The sequence below is a fragment of the Lissotriton helveticus genome, chromosome 5_1, assembly GCF_964261635.1.
Source record: "Lissotriton helveticus chromosome 5_1, aLisHel1.1, whole genome shotgun sequence".
Taxonomy (NCBI): domain Eukaryota; kingdom Metazoa; phylum Chordata; class Amphibia; order Caudata; family Salamandridae; genus Lissotriton; species Lissotriton helveticus.
The window spans coordinates 13243898-13268189 of NC_136065.1; the positions used below are offsets into that span (position 1 = coordinate 13243898).

Here is a 24292-nt window from a genome sequence, read left to right on the forward strand (position 1 = left end):
GAGTAGAATGTCCCAATCAAGGTTGCTCCAGTTACATCATTTGGGCGCCCCTATAGTGTGGGTCCTGCACTTGTAGGGGGGTGCTGCACACATGGTGGGACCTCAGTATTACAGTTACCCATTGCAGAGGTCCTGCCACGAGTGTGGCGTCCTCGCCACTGGTGTGGGACCTCTGGCCAAACTGCGGGGCCTCTACCATGAGTGTGGATCTGAGGCCCTTTGTGAATCAGCCCCTAACAGTTTCGTTAATATCAGTACAGCTGGTGCAAAATAGAGATTGCATAGAATTGGCGTGCCAGGACCTCACTTACAAGACATGGGTAGATATGGAACATAGACAGATGCCGGACTACGGAAGCTTCCATATGTCCTGATGGGGGCAGGCCAGGTAAACACCTAAAGATATGAGGTACTTGAGTGTCCTACAACAATCCAAGTGTCCTGGCCCACAGAGGAGAGTGTCATGGGAGGATATGAACCTGGGGACTGGCCAGATGCGGAGGATCACATTACCTTTGGCTGGATGCTGTTGCAAGTTTTGCATATAGTTTACTGATGAGCAGACCAGCAGTATGTTTGTGTTTATTTATTTGGAGTTAACTGAAATATTGAAAACTTGAAGGAAATGTTTAAATAAAATGCACACCCTTGGCTGGTTCTGCCTCCTTTCACAGCATTCATTGCCTTTGTGCCACTTCGCCCCCATCGACCCTCTCACATCCGCTCAGTCGCTCATTTACTGAACGTCATTACTGACCCTCCCACCCCCCCCCCGTGACTCACCCGGAGACCGGTTCTTTTGCTTGGTCAGCGTCTTCAGCTTGTTATTCAGCACCTTTTCTATTTCTTGAAAGGTTTTTGTGCTGTCTTCCCAGAACTGTGGATTTTCAACTGTGATCTTCTCCATCCAGGGGGCCCGGACCCCCGCCTTGCCACTCTCGCTAGTGTAACCGATGATGGGGACATGATCCACGTACCCGACTACGGAAAACTGGGGGACTCCAGGGAGGGGCTTCGACACGAAGGAGAAGAAGTAGCGGAGACTGTGTAAGCCTGTGTGGGAGGAAAGAGAGTGGGTTACACGTATTCTCTCACACCCTACTCGTTGCTCTGATCTGGCACACACCCTTCTAATTGTGTTTGTGTGTAACACTATTTCCCACATATGCCCCTCTCCCAGCATTTCACTCTACACTCCTGCACACGCCCATATCCCATTCCCAGGCATGACTGAATGGTTTCATTTTTGAACCTCAAAGGTCACATCCCAGCCATGTCTGCCAGATTCCATCATCACACAGTCAATTATTTAGAACACGTTCTTTCTCCTAAGGATCGTGAAACTAGCACAAGCCCAAGGGTAATGTCAGACCTCACTTTGGTCCAGCCATTCTACAAGGTCTTTCTTATCATATAAAAACAAACGTTGCCCCACTAAGAGTGGTTCTTCGTGGTACCATGCTCCTGACAAACACTAAACAAGCACTGGCAAAGCCAATAGATCTCGCCCATGTAAGGCATAGACTTTATCAATGGATTTAGCCATGTTGTATAGGAGTGTGGCTGCGGTGCAGCATGTCTGAAAGTCAATTTTTTAAAAGTGCTATTATGTGTCCTTGCAATGTCCACGTCATATTGCTATTTTATGCCAAGCATGGGTTAGCAACTTGAACAATGGGAGGATGGGAAGAGGTGTAGTGCTGTTCATACTTTATCTAGTAAGACTGTGTGTTTGGATAACATAAACGTAAAAACTGTGCGGGACTCAATCCGTGCACACCTTCAAGATATGATGGCCTCAGTCCTGCTGGCTCTCAGTACAACATCTGAACCACCCCCCCCCCAACTGTGCAAGGTAACAGGTGGTATGTACAACCTCAGACTATGACAACAGTGACTCCCTCAAGGAATCGTGGAAACATATTGGACTCTTTCATTAAGTAACTCATGCATACCCAAAGGAAAACACAGGAAATTCTCAATTGGTATTTCAAATATTTATTGAAGTAATAACATTTCTGTAAATAGGAGCACTGCATTGATTAAAAGAAGGAAACAAAACAAAATAATCAGCATTACGAGAATGATAAAGAAAGTAAATGGTTCAACCATTGTGCTGTTACATTGATTATATGGAAACAAATGATTTTGGTAATGCTCCTACCTGGCGCTCCCTATTCTACTATGTGGGTGAATCCATCAGAATCTCTTAGGATGATCTAACTTCCCAGTTACTTGTAGGTATAATTTATCTCAGGCCTGTCTTGGTGTAGAGCAGGGCACCATCCCTCTCCCTTGGCTGAAATTCTGCCATGGGGCAACATACAGTGTCAGCGAATTGCTCCTCTGTATGAACAATGGATTGATTTTGCTTATATTGAACATCAACCATGACACCATGTTGGAGCTTCAGTCTATCCATTAGTGTTGAAATGTCCAATGTGTACTTGAAAAGTCTGGACAAATTAAATCATAATCGTTTTACCCGTTGTGCATAACTTAGTATGTATATTCTGCAGAAATTTGGAAAACGCAACATTGATTGGAGTTTTTTCAGTGTGTTTGGAGGTTGTAAAAGTAAACACTTCTATGAGAAATCAGTTGTGTGACGCGCGCGGGCCGAGACGGGCCAGTCTTAGCCCATCAGAGACTGGAGGAGGCCAGGCTGACCCCCCTTGGCTTCTCGGTTTCTTAGCCCCCGAGATCCTGGGAGTTTGGACATTTCTTTTCACAAATAGAAAACAGCAATAGCTAACCAGGGATATAACGTAGGCCTCTATTCTATAATTTGCTGTCATCGCATAGAGGTGAGGCCGTAACCAAGGATTGACACAGAAGAGCTTTAAAAACAACGTCTAGTGCCCTTCTGGGGTCCTGCTCCCGCCCATGAGCGATGAAGAAATATGTGGCAAGATACTATTCCCTGAGGCTCCTTTGTTTCCCGTGTGATCGACTCGTGGTCTCTATACGTCGAGCTGGCCCTGTAAGTTTTTCAAGCTACTTAAGTTGTTATCATTTTGTACTCATTTTGTTAGAACTTGCAGTTGAGTACGTAGTACAAGCATCAACACATTAATGCCTCGAGGCCTAACCCTTAGTCATTGTGAACATTGTGGTCAACTGACTGGTGATCTTGTGTTGCTCACACCTCCTACATGATGGGGAAAGGAAAGGCAACAACTAACCAACCACCGCCACTGACAAAGACTTCGGGGGGGCCTCACTTAACGCTAATGAACTATCTAACAGGGGCAATGGGGGAAATTCAAAAGCAGATCACCTCAGTAGAAGAGATCTTGAATTCAGAAAAATTGAGGGCGCTAGTGTTATCCAGTAAGGAAGTAATAGCTAACCAAGCTGGTTTATTTAAGTTCTCAAAGGGCGAACAAATTCAGAATGGCTGCATTCAAATTGTGTCAGAACACATATCAGTTAGCGATCAGGAATCTGACACATAAACACTATCGAAACGACCAAGAAACCCGGAGGTTGCTGCCAGAATAAACACCTAGAGAATCCAGGCCTCTACATATAAAGCCCCTTAAAATACTCACTAAACGTGTTAAAACATCGGCCTCATCTGAGGCAGGTTAGAAGGGAAGATCTCACATAAAATTCAATCTATTAACCCCACAAGGTAACTTAGGAATTTAACTACCATCGTAACCGTATAGGAAGGCTATGACAGGATGTTGTTGACCCATTTTCGCGTAGGCAATTTTTATAGAGTGACATTGTTCTGTTGTGTTCGATTTTAGATTCCGAATGAATTCCCGATTCATGCCCTTATATAGGTACAATACATATTGCCCTTATATAGGCATAGAAATCCAGTCCTTATTTAGGCATAGTCCATGCTACTCAAATACAGGCATGGCTACTTCCATCCGTTCATCTACGTCACAACGATTTCTTGGAAAACTAGACTCTTAAGCCATTAGGGACTTACCCTTGCTTGAATATTGATTTCTCCAAGAACTCATTTATTATGCATGAACATCTATTCCTTAGGGGTTCATTCATGATGTTCATATGCCCGACTTTACGTCAATAGTGGCATTCCTAACAGACAACCAGTACCTGTCCTAGCAATCCACGGATCAAGAACAGTTTTACTGCCGCCCCTTGCTGGTAAAAAGGAGAACAGGTTCGTGGCCATCGACCTGATAAAACAACACTACGTGGCCGATACTAAGCAGCAGGCCAAGTGGACTCCGGAAATGTAGCAGACGCACTCCTCTAGCTACAATCCAAGAGGTTCAAGCTGAGAGACTCATCACCTTTGAGGAATCTGCAGTGTGAAAAGAAGGACTATGCAACAAAGCAATGGAACTTGTACCTCTTGAGACCCAAATGACAGTTCGTCAAGAAACACCTGTCTACAACAAAGTAGCTTCAGTCTACAATGATGTAACAAGTGCTCAAGTGGTTCCATCGGTCACCCCACACACCGCGCACACTCTCTGCGAGTGAGCCCCCGTTCCTGCCTAGTGCCCCCGCTGCCCGCAGCCGTGCTCCTGGACTGCTGTAGCGGTAGTTCCTCTGCTGCGCTGTTGTAACTCTTAGCGCCTGTGCCTGCATTGTTCCCCGTTGTATTTTCTGTCACTGTTCCCCGTTGTATTTTCTGTCTTAGTTCCCCCGTTGTTTTGCCTTCGTTTTTCCCTCTGCATTGCCCCCTGCTCGTAGCATCTTTGCTCTGTACCTTTTCCTGCCCAGCCCCGGTCGCGTTTCCCGCCCGCTCCCCGCCGCTGCCCCCCCTGCGGCCCCACCCCCTTCCCTCTCACTCCCTTCCCATTCTCCGCCCTGCTCCCACCTCCCAGCTGCTCCTCCCTCGCTCCGCCCCCCCACTCTCCACATATGGCAGAGGGGCAAACGCGCAGCGTTGACGCGCAGTGGGTGCGCCGATTGTGCGCCAAAGGTAAGCCCGTCTGCGCCCGTCCGCGCCTGGACCGTGCCCAGTGCCAGGACCCCTGGTCCCCGCAGACACCAGCCCACCCGCCGGACCTACGACGCCACCGAACTCAACGCACTCAACACCGGCCGATCCCCGGGATGCTACCGAGCCACTCCGAGACGCATCCACGGACCCTTCAGCTGCCACTCCTGCAAGTTCACCTGCAACCGGACCTGCACTACACCAGCACCCAACAAACCGAACTCCAGCAACAACCACCTGAAGTGCATCCTGCTCAACACCCGCTCCGTCCACAGACACACCATCAAACTCTGGAACCTCCTCGACGCCACATCCCCAGACGTTGCCTTCCTCACGGAAACCTGGATGAACACCTCCTCAGCGCCCGACGTCGCCATCGCCATCCCGGACGGATACAAGATCTCCCAGCGGGACCGCGGCAACCAGACCGGAGGAGGCATCGCCATCATCCACAGGAACACCATCCGCATCACCCTCACAACCGCCGAACACCTGCACTTCCAGATCCACACCGACCCCAAGACCACCCTCAGAGGCACCCTCATCTACAGACCCCCGGGACCTCGCACACAATTCAGCGAAGACATCGCCGACTTCATCAGCCCGCACGCCCTCCCCTCCGCTGACTACATCCTCCTCGGGGACCTCAACTTCCACCTGGAGAACAACAACGACCGCAACACCACCACCCTGCTGGACAACCTCGCCAACCTCGGTCTCAAGCAGCTGGTGACCACCCCCACCCACTACGCCGGACACACACTCGACGCCGTCTTCTCATCCAGCAAGGACATCGTCTTCAGCCACGCCACCGGACTCCACTGAACGGACCACAGTTGCGTCCACTTCAGCTTCAGAAGAACCACGATCCACCACCACCAGCAACAGGCCGCACGCAGAAGCTGGAACAAGATCACAGCCGACCAGCTCGCCGCATCCCTGAGCCAGCACCCACCCACCAGCTCAGCGAACCCCAGCCAGGCCGCCATCAACCTCACGAAGTGGATCAGCAACTGCACAGACGACCTTGCCCCACTGAAGACCCCTCCCAGAAGACCCGGCAGCAAGAAAGCATCCTGGTTCACCGACGAACTCAAGAGCTCCAAGAAGAACTGCCGAGCCCTCGAGAAAGCATGGCGCAAAGACCCGACACCAGACAACATGACCACCCGAAAACACCACCAACTGATCCACGCCACCAAGAAAACTGCATTCAAGGCTCGACAACGCACACAACAGCAAGGAACTCTTCAACATCGTCAAAGAGCTCTCCAACCCCAACGCCGGAAACAACAACATCACCCCATCTCAAGACCTCTGCAACTCCCTCGCCTCCTACTTCCACAACAAGATCGCAGACATACACAACAGCTTCAGCACACAACCGACGCACCCCACGACTGCACCAACGCCCCCCACCACCGCCGTCTACGCCTGGACCCCGATCACCACCAAAGACACCATCCGTACGATGAACTGCATCCACTCAGGATCTCCAACCGACCCCTGCCCTCACCACGCCTTCAACAAAGCCGACACTGTCTTCGCACCCATCTGCGGGACATCATCAACACCTCCTTTGACACCGCCACCTTCCCGGAGAGCTGGAAGCACGCCGAACTCAGCGCTCTACTGAAGAAACCATCAGCGGACCCCACCGAACTCGAAAACTACCGTCCCATCTCGCTCCTCCCGTTTCCAGCCAAAGTCATCGAGAAGACCGTCAACAAGCAGCGGGCCGCCTTTCTCGAGACGAACGGTTCCCTCGACCTCTCGCAGTCTGGCTTCCGGGCCAACCACAGCACCGAGACCGCCCTCCTCGCAGCCACGGACAACATCCGAGCCCTGCTGGACAACGGGGAAACAGCGGCTCTCATCCTCCTGGACCTCTCCGCGGCATTCGACACTGTCTGCCACCGCACCCTAGTGCAGCCTCTCAGCAACGTCGGAATCCAGGGGAAGGCACTAGAATGGATCATCTCCTTCCTCGCCAGAAGGACACAGAGAGTCCGCCTACCCCCGTTCAGATCAGAAGCCACCGAAGTCATCTGCGGCGTTCCTCAAGGCTCCTCGCTCAGCCCCACCCTCATCAATGTCTACATGAGCCCCCTAGCGCCATCGCACGCCAACACAACCTCAACATTATCTCCTACGCCGACGACACCCAGCTGATCCTCTCCTTCACCAACGACCCCGCCACCGCCAGAACCAACCTACACGAAGGGATGAAAGACGTAGCCGAGTGGATGATGAACAGCCGCCTGAAACTCAACTCAGACAAGACGGAAGTTCTCATCCTGGGCTCCTCGCCCTCCGTTTGGGATGCTTCCTGGTGGCCCCCCGCCCTGGGCAGCGCACCCAAACCAACAGACCACGCATGCAACCTGGGCTTCATCCTGGACTCCTCCCTCTCCATGACCAGACAAGTCAACGCCGTCTCCTCGTCTTGCTTCAACATCCTACGCATGCTACGTAAGATCTTCCGGTGGATCCCCACCGAGACCATGAAGGCGGTCACCCAGGCCCTCGTCACCAGCCGACTGGACTACGTCAACGCCCTCTACGCCAGAACGACCGCCAAGCTCCAGAAGAGACTCCAGCGGATCCAGAACGCCTCAGCAAGACTCATCCTCGACATCCCCCGACACAGCCACATCTCCGGACACCTGAGAGACCTGCACTGGCTCCCGGTCAACAAGAGAATCACCTTCCGTCTCCTCGCCCACGCACACAAAGCCCTACACAACCAAGGCCCAAGATACCTCAACAGCCGCCTCAACTTCTACACTCCCACTCGCCAGCTTCGATCGACCAGCCACGCCCTCGCCGCCGTCCCCCGCATCCGAAGAGCCACCACAGGAGGAAGGTCCTTCTCCTTCCTGGCCGCCAAGACCTGGAACTCCCTCCCGACCCACCTCCGCCTGACCCAAGACCACCTCGCCTTCAGGAAGCAGCTCAAGACCTGGCTGTTCGAGCAGTAGCGGACCCCCCTCCCTCAAGCGCCTTGAGACCCTCCGGGTGAGTAGTGCGCTATATAAATGTTTTTGATTGATTGATTGATTGATTCCAGCGATTTCAACGAATCCTGATGCAATCCCTACAATTGACAGAACTGCCTCTGGCTATTTCATTAACCATGATACGTTTTCTGAGGTTCCGAGCGAACCTGAAACGATGCCAGCAAAAAGAACTTTCAAAGAACAAGTAACTGACTTTTTTCATCACCTGGAAAAGACTTATCTGGTTTCACCATGGATTGAACTTTGGATTGTGTTGGGTTTCTTTTTTCTTCTACTATGGTTGACTATGGTAATAATTCTGGGAATGCTGATAAATGGAAAATATGTCAGATTGGACACAGCAATTAAGAACGTCAACTTACTCCTAAAGCCACACAACTCATCCCATCGTGAACAAAGAGATTTGTCATCAGTGAACATCACAGCCATTCCTATACCTGGTGGTATAGCTTGGGACAAAACAGAATATGACATTTTTAACCCGTCAGAGCTGTTGAAGATTTCACTTATTCAAGATTTCATTAAGTGACTTTGTTTCATCTAGTTCCTTTTCTGATGATTGGGACTTCGAGACTGTTAATAATATGATGTCAGACCTAGAAATGTCTGCAGTATTTACAAATCATGAATATGTAGAAGGTTCATCAGACTATTAACAAATGTATTGTTATAATCATTATGGACATCATTTCTTGCACAAATCTGCAAATCCTAGAAATGTAATAATGTATAACCAATGGGAACATTGTCCTATGCCACCAAAATGTAGCTCAAAAACATTTGCAATTAAATTTCCGTACTTTTCAGGGTTCAATGTATCCAATGATAAAACATTTTACTTTAAAAATATAAACAAAACAGGAATGAAAAGTATGTTGACAAATACCAAACGGATTTATTCTGAAGCCTTTTTTGCCCAACTGTCTAAACTAGGTTTCAATTTTAGAAAGACAACATTGAGACAAAAACTGTCTGGGCTACAAAAGATTGGCAGGTACAGGGTGTAGAAGCTATGTTTAGAGTGTGTATCATCCCTGAGCGAATTAAGTTTTTGAATGACACTGTCCAACAGACATCTTGTCTGGGGCTAGCCAAGATTAAAGACATGAACAATCCATCCAACCATACCTACACCCACACCTGATAGTGATGACACTTCAGAGGGGGAGGTCGCATACACACTATTTTGCATCACAACAGAACAGTTCCAGATTGGAAAAAATGGTTGATCTGGGCCACAGACACAAACACCTGTCAAGATAGATTCCTGAACAAAACACAGGGTTTCACATTCAATAGGTCAGACCCAAGATATGTTCAAAGACAGCATCCTGGAATAGTAACAACATACAGTGTAGGGAAGCTCTGCCTTGATTGGCTACAAAGATCTACACTTAAGGATGTAAAGCAACACTTATCTTTACTTAAAGATGGCACTGATCTTAGGGAATTCTTGCTAGGACCAAGAACACAGCGTCAAACGTTTTATATATGCCGGTATCCATGCTGCTTATAATGAAGCATGGAAGATTACGCATGCAGAGACTGCAGAAAGAATATGAGAAATTGATCGTATTAATCTAGAGAAAACTCTCTGTGTGGTTGACAATGGGTTAACGACTCTATCGTCCAGGATATATTCATTGGACAGCCTAGTGTCTTCTGCCATAAACATCATGGAACAGGACTTGATCATGTTGCAACATGGTCAGTCACAATTATGTTCTATCATGCTATTAGGCTGGATGTTGCAAAACCTTCATTCAGGCTGTGTGCCTTGGCGTTTAATCAATAGCATGTCACTGTTTTCAGAATTAAATCTCACTGATAAACAGATCAAATTGGCACAAAGGGGAGCAGACAATACGGTGCTGAGCACACAACCACACACACACACACAACCACACACACAATCACACGCACACAACCACACACACACAACCACACACAACCACACACATGACCACACACACAACCACAACCACACACACAACCACACACACACACACACAACCACACACACAACCACTGTTAGAAGGTGGTTCTGACACTAGGGACCACCCAGATTTTTTGCTTTTTGAGCACCTAATTGTTGAGCTTTTACTGTGGGGGAGCCTCATAATCCGGGACTCACCCACAGTGAACTCATAATGAAGGAGACTTTACTGGTGTTCCCCTGGCTTGACTAGGCCACTGTGCAGCAGCTGGAGTATGGGGCACCTCGCTGGTTACATGCAGACACATGTGTACATGCGTGTGCACACATGTAGGGGCTGCGCAGGGGAGATTCCTAGCATGCACAGTCCAGGAGCAGCTACAGAGTGAATGGTGTGGAAGGACTTATGCAGAATTGGGTGGTGACATGGAATAGGCTTCATACACTGGAGGGAAACATGCCAGGGAAAGTCAGTGTGTTTTACTTTGTTTTTCACTTCATTATTCCCTTATGGGGAGGTGAAACCCATGGCTAGAGTAACTTCCACAAGGCCTACCGATTCCAGACATGCACTAAGGTCCAGTATAGCAGATGTGAAAAAAAGTACTCTGCAGAGTCCTAAGTCCTATTTGTACTGCTTTTGGGTCATTCAGAGCTGTCATATTTCTCTGAGCCAGCCATGACCAGACCCAGGCTGAGGGTTGACCTCAGCTGGATGGATTGATAACCTTTCTTCCACAAGCTAGAGCAGTCGTAGGCACTGGAATCCTGACACAGGGGAGCCCACATCACACCCAGTGATACACACGATCTTACACATGGGAGTGGGGCGACACCTGGTAACTTGGCTTTATAAGGCGGCACGTACACTACTCCTTCCATCCCTTCAACCTTTACGTCAGAAGTGGGAGACGGACATCAGCAGAGTGGTCCACAATAAAGAATGGAGCACAGCCCTGGAATACCCCAAAAAAGTATCCAGAAATGCAAGATTCCGTAACATACAGTTCAATGTCCTCCATAGAGCCAAATGGGGGTGGGGTCACACACTACTCACACACCGGCGGTGTCGCCCCTAAGGACTCTGGTCAATGTAGTAAAGTGTTCGCGATGCATCATCTTTCGATCTTCTGCTATCTTCGCTGTCTTCGCCATCCCTGGACACGTGTTTCGGGGTATTACCCCTCATCAGCATGGATAGGCAGTGTACTGGGGTTTCCGATGGCTTCCAATCTCTGCCAGGTATAGTACCAATCAGGCGCGTAGGTGCGGGATCCCAGGCTCGTCAGCCCACTGCTCACGGGAGCTTTAAAGTTACAAATGGGGGTGGGGTCGCACACTACTCACACACCGGCGGTGTCGCCCCTAAGGACTCTGGTCAATGTAGTAAAGTGTTCGCGATGCATCATCTTTCGATCTTCTGCTATCTTCGCTGTCTTCGCCATCCCTGGACACGTGTTTCGGGGTATTACCCCTCATCAGCAGGGATAGGCCGTGTACTGGGGTTACCGATGGCTGCCAATATCTGCCAGGTATAGTACCAATCAGGCGCGTAGGTGCGGGATCCCAGGCTCGTCAGCCCACTGCTCACGGGAGCTTTAAAGTTACAAATGGGGGTGGGGTCGCACACTACTCACACACCGGCGGTGTCGCCCCTAAGGACTCTGGTCAATGTAGTAAAGTGTTTGCGATGCATCATCTTTCGATCTTCTGCTATCTTCGCTGTCTTCGCCATCCCTGGACACGTGTTTCGGGGTATTACCCCTCATCAGCAGGGATAGGGCGTGTACTGGGGTTGCCGATGGCTGCCAATATCTGCCAGGTATAGTACCACTCAGGCGCGTAGGTGCGGGATCCCAGGCTCGTCAGCCCACTGCTCACGAGAGCTTTAAAGTTACAAATGGGGGTGGGGTCGCACACTACTCACACACCGGCGGTGTCGCCCCTAAGGACTCTGGTCAATGTAGTAAAGTGTTCGCGATGCATCATCTTTCGATCTTCTGCTATCTTCGCTGTCTTCGCCATCCCTGGACGGTGTGTGAGTAGTGTGCGACCCCACCCCCATTTGTTCCTCCATAGAGCCTCAGGTGGAAAACCGAGAAAGTGCAGTATCGTTTCCTCTCACTCGCCATTCTCTTAGCAAAACGGGGAATAGCTATGCATTGGAGGTCCCCCGCAGGACCACCGGAAGCGGCGTGGATAGGCGCGATGCATAAGTGGGGCAAAGCGGAGGAGGAGATACTCCGGGAGGAGGAAGTGAGGGGACACCGCAAACACCCTATATCCTTAGACTGGGCCCAGTTAATGTACAAATTTACACAGGCAACATGCCCCCAAGAGTCACCGATGGCCTCGCAATCCCAGACGCGAATAGCTACACCAGCCCCAGCACCTCAATGACACAGAAAAAAACACTACCCGAACATCGCAAGAAACCGCGCCCCGCAACCTTTGCGACTTGACGCGCGCCACTAACTCCTCACACGCTGTCATACCCTGCAACCCAGGAGTGCTGATACCTCACCCCGGCGCAGCAGTTCACCCCCGCTCCCCTCCTAACCCCCCCCACCACCCCACCAAGTTCACCCCTAAGTTTTGAAAAAGTTTGAAAGTTTAGATTGGAGGGGGCATCCCCCCCTTACCAATCGTTCATTGGGAAGACCTATAGATAACGAAGTCATGACTGCACATGCAGATACGGATCATGCCGACTTCGTCAGCGCTATTTGCGATGACCGAATAACAATTAACACACCATGAGGTCATTACCTTGCTTAGAATAGTAGACCGCTCACCATGGACAGTCTTTGCTCTCCTCAGAGGTGACCGTCCTGCTCCCTGCAGACACGGCCGCTCCCCTACGCTGCTCCTTGACCTGCCTCGCCTGCCTCACTGTGTGGTATCGTAACGCAGCTCCGCTGCTGGCTCAGATTATTATTGTATAATCGCATTGCTGCCCCGCATTACATTATCTCCGCCGCTTTGCGCTGTGTGTCACCATTTGTTTCTGCTTGTTAAAGTGCAACTGCTCGATCCTGTAAGGCCGCCGGCCATTTTGGTGTTGTTGTTGTTGTTATTGACCGCCCTGCCCTGGTCTCCACCCCGCTCCCGCCTCCCAGCTGACCCTCCCTCCCACTAAGACTATCTGCGCAGCTCTATCTCCAACGCGCTGTGACCGTCCTGCTCCCTGCAGACACGGCCGCTCCCCTACGCTGCTCCTTGACCTGCCTCGCCTGCCTCACTGTGTGCTATCGTAACGCAGCTCCGCTGCTGGCTCAGATTATTATTGTATAATCGCATTGCTGCCCCGCATTACATTATCTCCGCCGCTTTGCGCTGTGTGTCACCATTTGTTTCTGCTTGTTAAAGTGCATCTGCTCGATCCTGTAAGGCCGCCGGCCATTTTGGTGTTGTTGTTGTTGTTATTGACCGCCCTGCCCTGGTCTCCACCCCGCTCCCGCCTCCCAGCTGACCCTCCCTCCCACTAAGACTATCTGCGCAGCTCTATCTCCAACGCGCTGTGACCGTCCTGCTCCCTGCAGACACGGCCGCTCCCCTACGCTGCTCCTTGACCTGCCTCGCCTGCCTCACTGTGTGGTATCGTGCTGGCTCAGATTATTATTGTATAATCGCATTGCTGCCCCGCATTACATTATCTCCGCCGCTTTGCGCTGTGTGTGACCATTAGTTTCTGCTTGTTAAAGTGCATCTGCTCGATCCTGTAAGGCCGCCGGCCATTTTGGTGTTGTTGTTGTTGTTATTGACCGCCCTGCCCTGGTCTCCACCCCGCTCCCGCCTCCCAGCTGACCCTCCCTCGCCCCTCCCCCCCTCCTTCCATATATGACAGACGCATTCTCGCGCAGCGTTCGCGCCCCAGTCGTGCCGAAGGTGCGCCAAAGGTAAGCCCGTCTGCGCCCGTCCGCGCCTGGACCGCGCCCAGCGCCCGTCCCCCTGCTCTATGCCGCTCCCAACCCCCCAGAGTAACTTATGATGCCGCTACTCTCCTCGCCCTCAACGCCGGACGCTCCCCACTTTGCTGCGAAGCTACCCCAGGACGTACCCACGGCCCATTCTCCTGCCTCTCCTGTAAGTTCAACAGCTTCAGGACCCTCACCAAACACACTTCCTCCACACACAGCTCCGAACCCAACGACTTGAAATGCATCCTACTGAACACCCGCTCGGTCCACAGACATGCAACCGAACTCTGGGACCTAATCGACTCTGCGTCACCTGACATCGCCTTCCTTACTGAAACATGGATGAATGCATCTTCTGCCCCCGACATCGCCATAGCCATACCACTTACAACATCATTCGAAAAGACCGCACCGATCAAACTGGAGGAGGCATTGCCATCGTCCATAGAAACACCATCAAAATTACAACCAGCTCGGACGACAATCTTGCAACCGCCGAACACCTCCACTTTCAGATCCACACCGACCCCAGGACCACCCTTAGAGGAACCCTCATTTACAGGCCCCCGGGCACCCGATCTCAATTCAGCGACGACATCACTGACTTCGTCAGCCCGCACGCCCTCGCCTCCGAGAACTACATTCTTCTAGGAGACCTCAACTACCACCTTGACAACATTCTCGACAACAACACCACCACCCTTCTGGACAACCTGTCCAATCTCGGACTCAAACAACTTGTTGACACCCCCACTCACGCAGCCGGACACACGCTCGACCCTATCTTCACCTCCAGCAAGCACATCTCCTTCGATCACACTACAGCTCTCCACTGGACGGATCACAGCTGTGTTCACTTCAGCTACAAAACAACCCTGACCCACAACCGTCCACAACCCATTCCCCGAAGAAAATGTAACAAAATCACCACCGACCAACTCCTCACATCACTCAGCCAAAACACTCCCACCCTAGCAACGGACCCAGACCAAGCGGCCACCAACCTCGGGCAATGGATTACCCACAGTGCGGACGAACTAGCACCCCTGAAAAAACACCAGTTGAAATCATCCAGCAAAAAGGCTCCCTGGTTCAATGATGACCTTAAAAAATCCAAGAAGACATGCCGCACCCTGGAGAAGAATTGGAGAAAAGAACCAACCTCAGACAACATGGCCTCCCTCAAGACAGCCACCCGCAAACACCACCAACTGATTCGATCCGCCAAGAAATCAGCATTTAAGGACCGTCTCGACAACAATTCTCATAACAGCAAGGAACTCTTCAATATCGTCAAAGAACTCACCAACCCTCCCGCAGCATCCAACGACATCACTAACTCCCAAGACCTCTGCGATGCGCTATCCTCCTTCTTCTACAACAAAATTGCCGACATCCACAACAGCTTCAAGAATACTCCCAATAACCAACTCACCCCACCCCCTTCAGATCCCACCAGTCCAACTAACTACCTCAACTCCTGGAACCCAATCACCATTGAAGACACCAATCGCCTCATGAACTCAATCCACTCTGGCTTACCTTCTGACCCCTGTCCCCACTACATCTTCAACAAAGCTGACTCCATCATCGCTCCCCAACTCCGCGATGTCATCAACTGCTCCTTCAACTCCGCCACCTTTCCAGAAATATGGAAACACGCCGAACTCAGCGCCCTTCTGAAAAAACCAACAGCAGACCCCTCAGAACTGAAAAACTACCGACCCATTTCCCTCCTCCCTTTCCCGGCCAAAGTCATCGAGAAAGCCGTCAAAAGCCAACTCGCAGCCTTCCTTGAATCCAACAACTCCCTGGATCCCTCACAGAACGGCTTTCGAGCCAAACACAGCACCGAAACCGCCCTCATTGCGGCGACCGACGACATCCGAGCACTCCTGGACAACGGTGAAACAGTGGCCCTCATTCTACTCGACCTCTCCGCCGCCTTCGACACTGTCTGTCACAACACCCTCATACAACGCCTCAACAACATCGGCATACAAGGAAAAGCCTTGGACTGGATCATCTCGTTCCTAGCCGGAAGAACCCAGAGAGTCCGACTCCCCCCTTTCTACTCCGAGCCCACCGAAGTCATCTGCGGCGTACCTCAAGGCTCCTCACTCAGTCCCACCCTCTTCAACGTCTACATGAGTCCCCTCGCCTCCATCGCACGTCAACACAACCTCAACATCATCTCCTACGCCGACGACACCCAGCTAATCCTTTCCCTCACCAAAGACCCCAACACCGCCAAAAACAACCTTCACGAAGGTATGAAAGAAGTAGCCGAATGGATGAAACAGAGCCGCTTAAAACTCAACTCAGACAAAACGGAGGTGCTCATCCTAGGATCCTCCCCCTCAGCGTGGGACGACTCCTGGTGGCCTTCCGCTTTGGGATCAGCGCCCACACCCACAGACCATGCACGTAACCTTGGCTTCATTCTAGACTCCTCTCTCTCAATGTCCAGACGAGTCAACGCCGTATCGTCCTCCTGCTTCAACGTCCTTCGCATTCTCAAAAAGATCTTCCGCTGGATCCCCCTCGAAACAAGAAAGACTGTCACCCATGCACTGGTCACGAGTCGACTGGACTATGGCAACACACTCTACGACGGAATTACAACAAAATTGCAGAAAAAGCTCCAGCGCATCCAAAACGCATCAGCGAGACTCATATTAGACATCCCGCGCCAAGAGCACATCACCGGTCACTTAAAAAACCTCCACTGGCTTCCAGTCAACAAAAGAATTACTTTCCGCCTTCTTACCCACGCACACAAGGCCCTTTATAATCTAGGACCCGAATGCCTCAACACCCGACTGTCCTTCTACTATCCCACCCGCCAACTAAGATCATCCAATCAAGCCCTCGCCGCAGTCCCGCGCATCCGAAAAACCACCATGGGTGGCAGATCCTTCTCCTTCCTGGCTGCCAAGACCTGGAACTCACTCCCCACCCACCTCCGCCTTACTCAGAATCACATCTCCTTCAGAAAAGAACTGAAAACATGGCTATTCGATAAACAGTGAACCCCTCCCCCTAGCGCCTTGAGACCCTCTGGGTGAGTAGTGCGCTTTATAAATGCCTGAACTTGAACTAGCTAACGGCCCTGCTGGGGACTATATGGTAAACGTTACTGGACCGCACAGCTGGGTGTGGTCGAAGGACATGTGATCTTTGAATGGGGAAGACTACTAAGCTTTTTCTGAAACTGTGTACTTATGGTCATGCATTACTATACCGCATAATCACTGTCATGCTGGTTGTAAAATGCAAAAAAAAAACAATAAACAAATTTAAACAAAAAAAACCTTTCTTCCACAAGCTACGGCCTCCTCTTCACAAAAAAGAAGATGGGTGGCGTTACAGGCTCATCCATTAGCAGCTGTCACTAGGTGCAAGGCAACAGGCTGCACCAAGGAGGGAAGGCAGTGAGGGGAAAGGAGTTGGGTTTCAGAGGCCATGTTGCCAGAGACACTTGATGACTCCATTTTGAACAACCCAGAGGCTGGACAAGAAGGAGGGAGCAGGGGCAGGGAAGTGATGTGTTGCTGTTTGATATGACACACAGAGACTTTCTGCCAGCCCCCTTCTCAACTTTTAAAAAGTACTTTCACAGGAACAGAAGCTCTCTCTGGGGTGTGGATGCTGAGGCGGGAGGTGCAGGAGCCTGGCAATGGGCAGTTGGGAAGGAGGACCCCCCTGACTGCTCCCCAGGCCCCTAACAGCACCAGAAGAAGAGCCCAGGACTGGTGCGCAGAAGCAGGTGCCTCTGCGCAGGGAGAAGAGAGGCGCAGGGAGCCAGTGAAGATCGCACCCTGCAGAATTGGACCCTCTTGGAGACCACGAGGGCAAAGGAAAGTGCTCCCAGTGGCTGGGGGCGCTACCAGGAGCAAGAAGAGCTGACAATGGAGAAGATCGGATCCTCAGGGGCTGAGATATGGCCCCTGGAAGGTAGGCAACCTTTGACCTTTCATGAGACCAGCAACGAAGCGCGTGGGGCTCCGCCGCCGGTCTGTAATGGGCCCCTGGGGGGGTGTCAGGTCCCGGGGGCTGCCCCCCAAAGAAGTAAAGCCTGGGTGCGCCGTCATGCACCCCATGAAGCTGCCCACCCTGGCCCCGCTGAACACTAAGCCGGGGAGCGCTGTTACGCTCCCCCTGGAGAGGGTGAGGAGGAGGGGCCCGGGAGCCCAACTCCAGGCCCCGTGTGAGGAGGCGGGGGCAGGAGTCGCCATCCGCACCCTGCGAAGAAGACTGGAGGGGGCCCGGGCCCCCATCCCCTGGCCCCAAATCCCCAGGCCCCGAAGTCAAGCCCGGGAGCGCCGTCGCGCTCCCCGTGAAAATGCCCAACTGGGGGCCAGGAGCCCACCATGGCACCCTCTGAAGGTGGAAGAGGGTGGAGCACCATCGCGCCCCTCCCGAAGATATCCAGGGGTCCGGGACCCCATCTCCGGGCCCCGACAATGAGGAGAAGGCTGGGGAGTGCCGCTGTACTCCCCCGAGGTCCCGACGGGACTGCTGAGTCCGCGTCTGCCTGCCAGAGCGGGAGGATCAGAAGTGCACAGCCGGCTCCCGCAGCAGCACACAAGGCTGCTAGCCACGCGGGGAGCCGGCGGGGGCAGCCTGGGGTGGGCTCCCCAGGCTACCCTCCAATATAGAGGCAAGTGGGGGTCCCGGGTGGGACCGGGACCCCCGGAACAACGGAGTCTGCGTCGGGGGCCCAGGTGGGACCGGGCCCCCAACAACTGGCAGGGCAGCCGGGGGTTAGCTCCCCGACCCGCATCCTCTTACCTGGGGTCCGGGTGGGACTGGGCCCACCACCGAGGCCCAGGAGGCGGCGCGGAGCGCCAGAAAGATGATCGCGGCCCTCCCCTGCACAGTGGGAGAGCCACTGCTTCCATATGCTGGCCTACCCATAATGCCTTGCAGGCCAGGCCCGGCCTGCAGGGTCAAAACAGTGTGTTCTTTGCTTGTGGTGGCCCCAGGTGGTGCAGGTGCTGGGGAAGCTGCTGGAGAAGCGCAGTCTCCCCCTTGCACGAAGATCAAAGTCCCACCTTAAGTGTCTTGGGGATTGGAAAGAATAGCCCCTCAAGGGCTCACCCTTCATTTAACAACTTCTAGGCTGGAACTTTTGTTCTTTAGCTGAGGGTGAATTGAAAAGTGCTTAATGGAGTGAAGGGCTCAGTAGGGGATGTCTGGAGAAGTGCATCTCCTGGAGACGAAGAGGTGTAAGTGCATCAGAACTGCCTTTACTAATTGTTATTTCTTTTATGGGGACTAAAGTTCATGTTTTTAATGTGAAGTACATGGTAAAGGTGATGTCATAAGCAAAGAGCAGTTATGTTGTCAGACACTCCAGCTAGGGTGTCTTGCTGTATATTCATTTTATTTATTTTTTTTCTTTTCAAAAACCTTTATTAAACAAAAGTTGCGTAGCAAAATTACATACGGATATCAATGCAAAGCACCATGGATATACACTCCATTGAGTCTGACAACTTGGATCATAATCGCGGCTTGAATGAGAATCTGTCCGTTACGGCCGGGATTTGGCCAGTCTCTGAACCACGGCAAGGATAATGAAGTGCGCCTTATCCACCCTTCGCCCAATAACTTTGTTCACAAAAAGAAGGGAAAACCAATATTAAACAACATAGGAACTCACCCGTCCCCCCCCCCAACTCCTCCCCAAACTCCCCCCCCTACCCCACTTGCTGCCGGGTCTAGGAATGAAGGAGAAAAGCGTAATCTATGGTGGGTCATCATGTATCGTGCCATCCTGTGTCGGGGTCTCCCGCTGTCCCATGTACGTGGAATCCGGGCTATTTTGGGACTGCTGGGCATCCAGTCCCACTAGTTCCTGAAACATCACACCCCAAGCCTGCAGAACCTCCGGTAGCTTCCTGTCCCTTCTTGTGTGTCTCATGTGCGCTTCTTCCGCAAATGCCCACTCCCGTAGATCCGCCCTCCATTTCTGCAATATTGGGCCCTGTGGGGACAGCCAGTGGATCGCTATACACCGGCAGGCGGTAACCAGGCCTGGTATGAGGAACCACCTGCTCTTGCTGTATATTCATAATCCTAATCTGGTTATTTCATCTGAGATGCCTTTAGGGGCTGTATTTGCAAAGCATTCTAATGATACCCAAATGTGCTGAGTACTGTCATTCTCAAGTGTGCGTAAACATGTATTCTTGCTGCTGTGTTTAGGTGAAGAACCCGGACTGTTAGCCCTTAAGATGTAGAGGTGCATACTTTATGGTCAGTAGGAGATGCTCAGTCAGGGCCATATGTCACCAAGGCAGGTGTACCCCTGTTTAATGCTTGTTGAGGTAATGGGGGAAGAGGTGTGGCACCGCGGCCAGGGCGACTGACTCCAGAATCTGGGGATCACGGTCCGATCCCCCGCACCGGCAGCAGATTAGCCCAGCACCATGTGACTCTGGGCAATAGCTTGCTTAATCTTCCTGATGGCCCCCAGTGCCTAGAGACCCTCACGGGTGATTGTTCGCGCTTTACAAATGTGGATTATTACAAATGTGGATTATTATGGGGGGGCGCCACTGTGATGGTGCCAGTGTGCAGGGCCCTCGCTCCAGGTTATGTTCAACTATTTGCATTGGAGGCAAGATGATGTGCATACATGGGATTGGTGGTACTAGACCCCACCCCCTTGCGGGAGGGGTGGAGATGTTATGCAATGTCACAAAGTAATTCCAACAGCTTATGTATATTTGTAAATTGGTGCATAGTATTCCAACAAGCACACACACACCCACACACAACCACACCCACACAACCACACCCACACAACCACACACACACACAACCACAACCACACACAACCACAACCACACACACAACCGCAACCAAAACATTTTATGAACAATTGACTCTTGTAAAAATTCTGATCCTACCAGAATCCGAGTCCTCCACAACACCCTGGGGCAGATTTATGAAGGCCTTGCGCCGCCGGTGCGTCATTTTTAACATGGGAAAAAGTGACGCACCGGCGGCGCAAGGCCTTCATAAATCTGCCCCCCTGTTTTTTTGGCTGTCAGCTGTGAAAAGGAGACCAATATTGCTCCCATTTTTATTATTCTTTATCATCGGTTCAATTCTGGGGTGCTTTTTTAACTTGTCTCTAGTTCATTGCGAATCTTACCATTTCTTATTCACATTGTGTTAGCGTTGGCTTATTTGCAATGCAAATTTTATATCTATAAGTTGCTGTAACAAGCTGCAAGTCCGCTACAGAAGCCCATTTGTTTGCTAATTGTTTTCTACATAAGGTTGCAAGACCATAAAATGGAGTATTCAGGATTTTGAATAGTTTCTTGTTTTAAGATGTTACTCTCTCCTGTGCACCCCACTCCTGTACTAAGGTTACGAGTGACCTGGCACCTGCCTTTGAGAGGTTCTTGCATCCACCCAAGTCTGGCCTGGCACTGGTGCATCCCAGCCTGGCACGCACCGGGTGATGATCTCCACACCTCCTTCTAGACCCCAGCTTACTACTGTTTGCAGTGTGTCACTCTTCCCTCACCTCCCTGGCACTCACCCTTCACCCCTCAGGCCTGGCAGTCATTCCTCGCACCTGGCACTCACCCGTCTCCCTCTCTGGCACTCAGCATTGACTCTGCGTGACACTCAACTGTCACCTCCCTGACACTCACCCATGTCCCTCCTGGTATTCACTACTCGCCCCCTTGGCATTCACCCTTCACCTCCATGGCACGAGCCCTTCATCCCCCGGGCCTGGCAGCTACCCTTCACCCCTTCCACTCGCACTTCCCTTCTCTGACACTCAACCTTGACCCTCCTGACTCTTATGTCTCACCTCTATGGCACTCAACCTTCATCTCCCTGGCACTCACCCTTCATCCCCCTTACCTGGCACTCAACCTTCACCTCTGTGGCACTAGCTCTTCATCCCCTGGCTTGGCAGCTACCCCTCACCCCTGGCACTCCTACTTCCCCCTTCTCTGCACTCACCCTTCCCCTCCCTGGCACTCACCCTTGGCCCTCCTGACTCTTACGTCATCTCCCTGGCACTCACTCCTCACCTCTCTGGCACTCACCCTTTACCCTCATGGCCTGACAGTCACCCTTGTCCCTCTTGGCATTCACTCCCCACCTCCCTGACACTCACCCTTGACCCTCCTGGCACTAGCCTGGTTTCCTCCAAGAATAAAAAATAACAAACATTGGCATAGCCAATAGGTCTCGCCTTTGGGACCTTATAAGTGTTTAGCCATGCAACAGTTGATGTTCTTGCACCAAGGATATTGTGCTGCATAACTAAATACTTAGAAGGTCCCAAAAGCGAGACCTATTCTCTATGCCAATGCTTGTTATCTGGATCACTGACTAAATATCGAGGGACAAAATATAGACTACCCAAAATATAGATTCCAAAATATCGACAGACAAAATATCGAATTCCTATCTACAAACAGGTAAGTACCAAAATATCGAACCCAAAATATTGTTTATATATATATATATATACACTGTAAAAATATCGAATTTCTTAAAAATAATGTAAAATTAAAAAAATATTAAAAATAAATAGCTTAAATATACTTAAAAATGCTTAAATTACCTTAAAATTATTAAATAACTAATTTAACTTATAAAACAAAAAATATACAATCATATCTGTTAAAACATATATATATATATTAACATAATATTAATAAAAAATACACAATATTATTACCGTAGGATAGCATAGGGGTAAAAATTACTATTCCCACTCCAGAGAGTGCAACAGTAGGGAAAGCGATGGATAGCGTAGGGGTAAATATTACTATTCCCACTCCAGAGAGTGCAACAATAGGGAAAGCGTTGGATAGCGTAGGGGTAAACATTACCATTCCCATTCCAGAGTGCAACAGTAGGGAAAACGTTGGATAGCGTAGGGGTAAAAATTACTATTCCAACTCCAGAAGGGGCAACAGTAGGGAAAGCGTTGAATAGCGTAGGGGTAAAAATTACTATTCCCTCTCCAGAGAGTGCAACAGTAGGGAAAGCGTTGGATAGCGTGGGGGTAAAAATTACTATTCCCACTCCGGAGAGTGCAACAGTAGGGAAAGCGTTGGATAGCGTAGGGATAAAAATTACTATTCCCACTCCAGAGAGTGCAACAGTAGGGAAAACGTTGGATAGCGTAGGGGTAAAAATTACTATTCCCACTCCAGTAAGTGCAACAGTAGGGAAAACATTGAATAGCGTAGGGGTAAAAATTACCATTCTCACTCCAGAGGGGGCAACAGTAGGGAAAGCGTTGGATAGCGTAGGGGTAAAAATTACTATTCCCACTCCAGAGAGTGCAACAGTAGGGAAAGTGTTGGATAGCGTAGGGGTAAAAATTACTATTCCCACTCCAGAGAGTGCAACAGTAGGGAAAGTGTTGGATAGCGTAGGGGTAAAAATTACTATTCCCACTCCAGAGAGTGCAACAGTAGGGAAAGCGTTGGATAGCGTAGGGGTAAAAATTACTATTCCCACTCCAGAGAGTGCAACAGTAGGGAAAGCGTTGGTTAGCGTAGGGGTAAAAATTACTATTCCCACTCCAGTGAGTGCAACAGTAGGGAAAGCGTTGGATAGCGTAGGGGTAAAAATTACTATTCCCACTCCAGAGAGTGAAACAGTAGGGAAAGCATTGGATAGCGTAGGGGTAAAAATTACTATTCCCACTCCAGAGAGTGCAACAGTAGGGAAAGCGTTGGATAGCGTAGGGGTAAAAATTACTATTCGCACTCCAGAGAGTGCAACAGTAGGGAAAGCGTTGGATAGCATAGGGGTACATTTTACTATTCCCACTCTAGTGAAAATAAATTAATATAATTCACATAATTATCAATGAATCAATTAATAAAAATTAATTATCTATTAAGAATTAATTAATTATCAATTAAAAATTAATTAACAATGTATTCAAAATAAATACCAATAAATTAATTAACATATTTAATTAGTTATAATTAAATTACTTCCCACCCTATTCCCCTATAAACCCACAACCCGCTACAGAAAATAAATTAATTTAATTCACATAATTATCAATTAATCAATTAATAAAAATTAATTATCAATTAAGAATTAATTAATTTCCAATTAAAAATTAATTAACAATTTATTCTAAATAAATACCAATTAATTAATTAACATATTTAATTAATTATAATTAAATTACTTCCCACCCTATTCCCCTATAAACCCACAACCCGCTACAGAATTAAATTAAGCAAAAATTAAATAACATACAATTAATTACTTAAAATAAATTACAAAAATATATACACTTTTCACAGATATACTAATATACAAAACACTTAAAAAAATCGATATTATTAAAATTTCGATATTTTTAATAAACTATTATGTACTTAGATATTTTGACTGTCTATATTTTTAAAATCGATATTACATTACTTACGTTCAAAATGATATTTTTGATGTCTATATTCTG

General features: G+C 49.9%; 1 protein-coding gene across 1 annotated transcript in view; it reads right to left on the minus strand.

The window, feature by feature from the left end:
* Nucleotides 1-24292, minus strand: part of LOC144752896 (major histocompatibility complex class I-related protein 1-like) — a 175551-nt gene that overhangs the window by 148242 nt on the left and 3017 nt on the right. Inside the window, exon 2 of the mRNA XM_078640721.1 lies at nucleotides 784-1053. Within this exon, the coding sequence (XP_078496847.1) occupies nucleotides 784-1053 (270 nt within the window). The remainder of the gene's footprint in view (nucleotides 1-783; nucleotides 1054-24292) is intronic.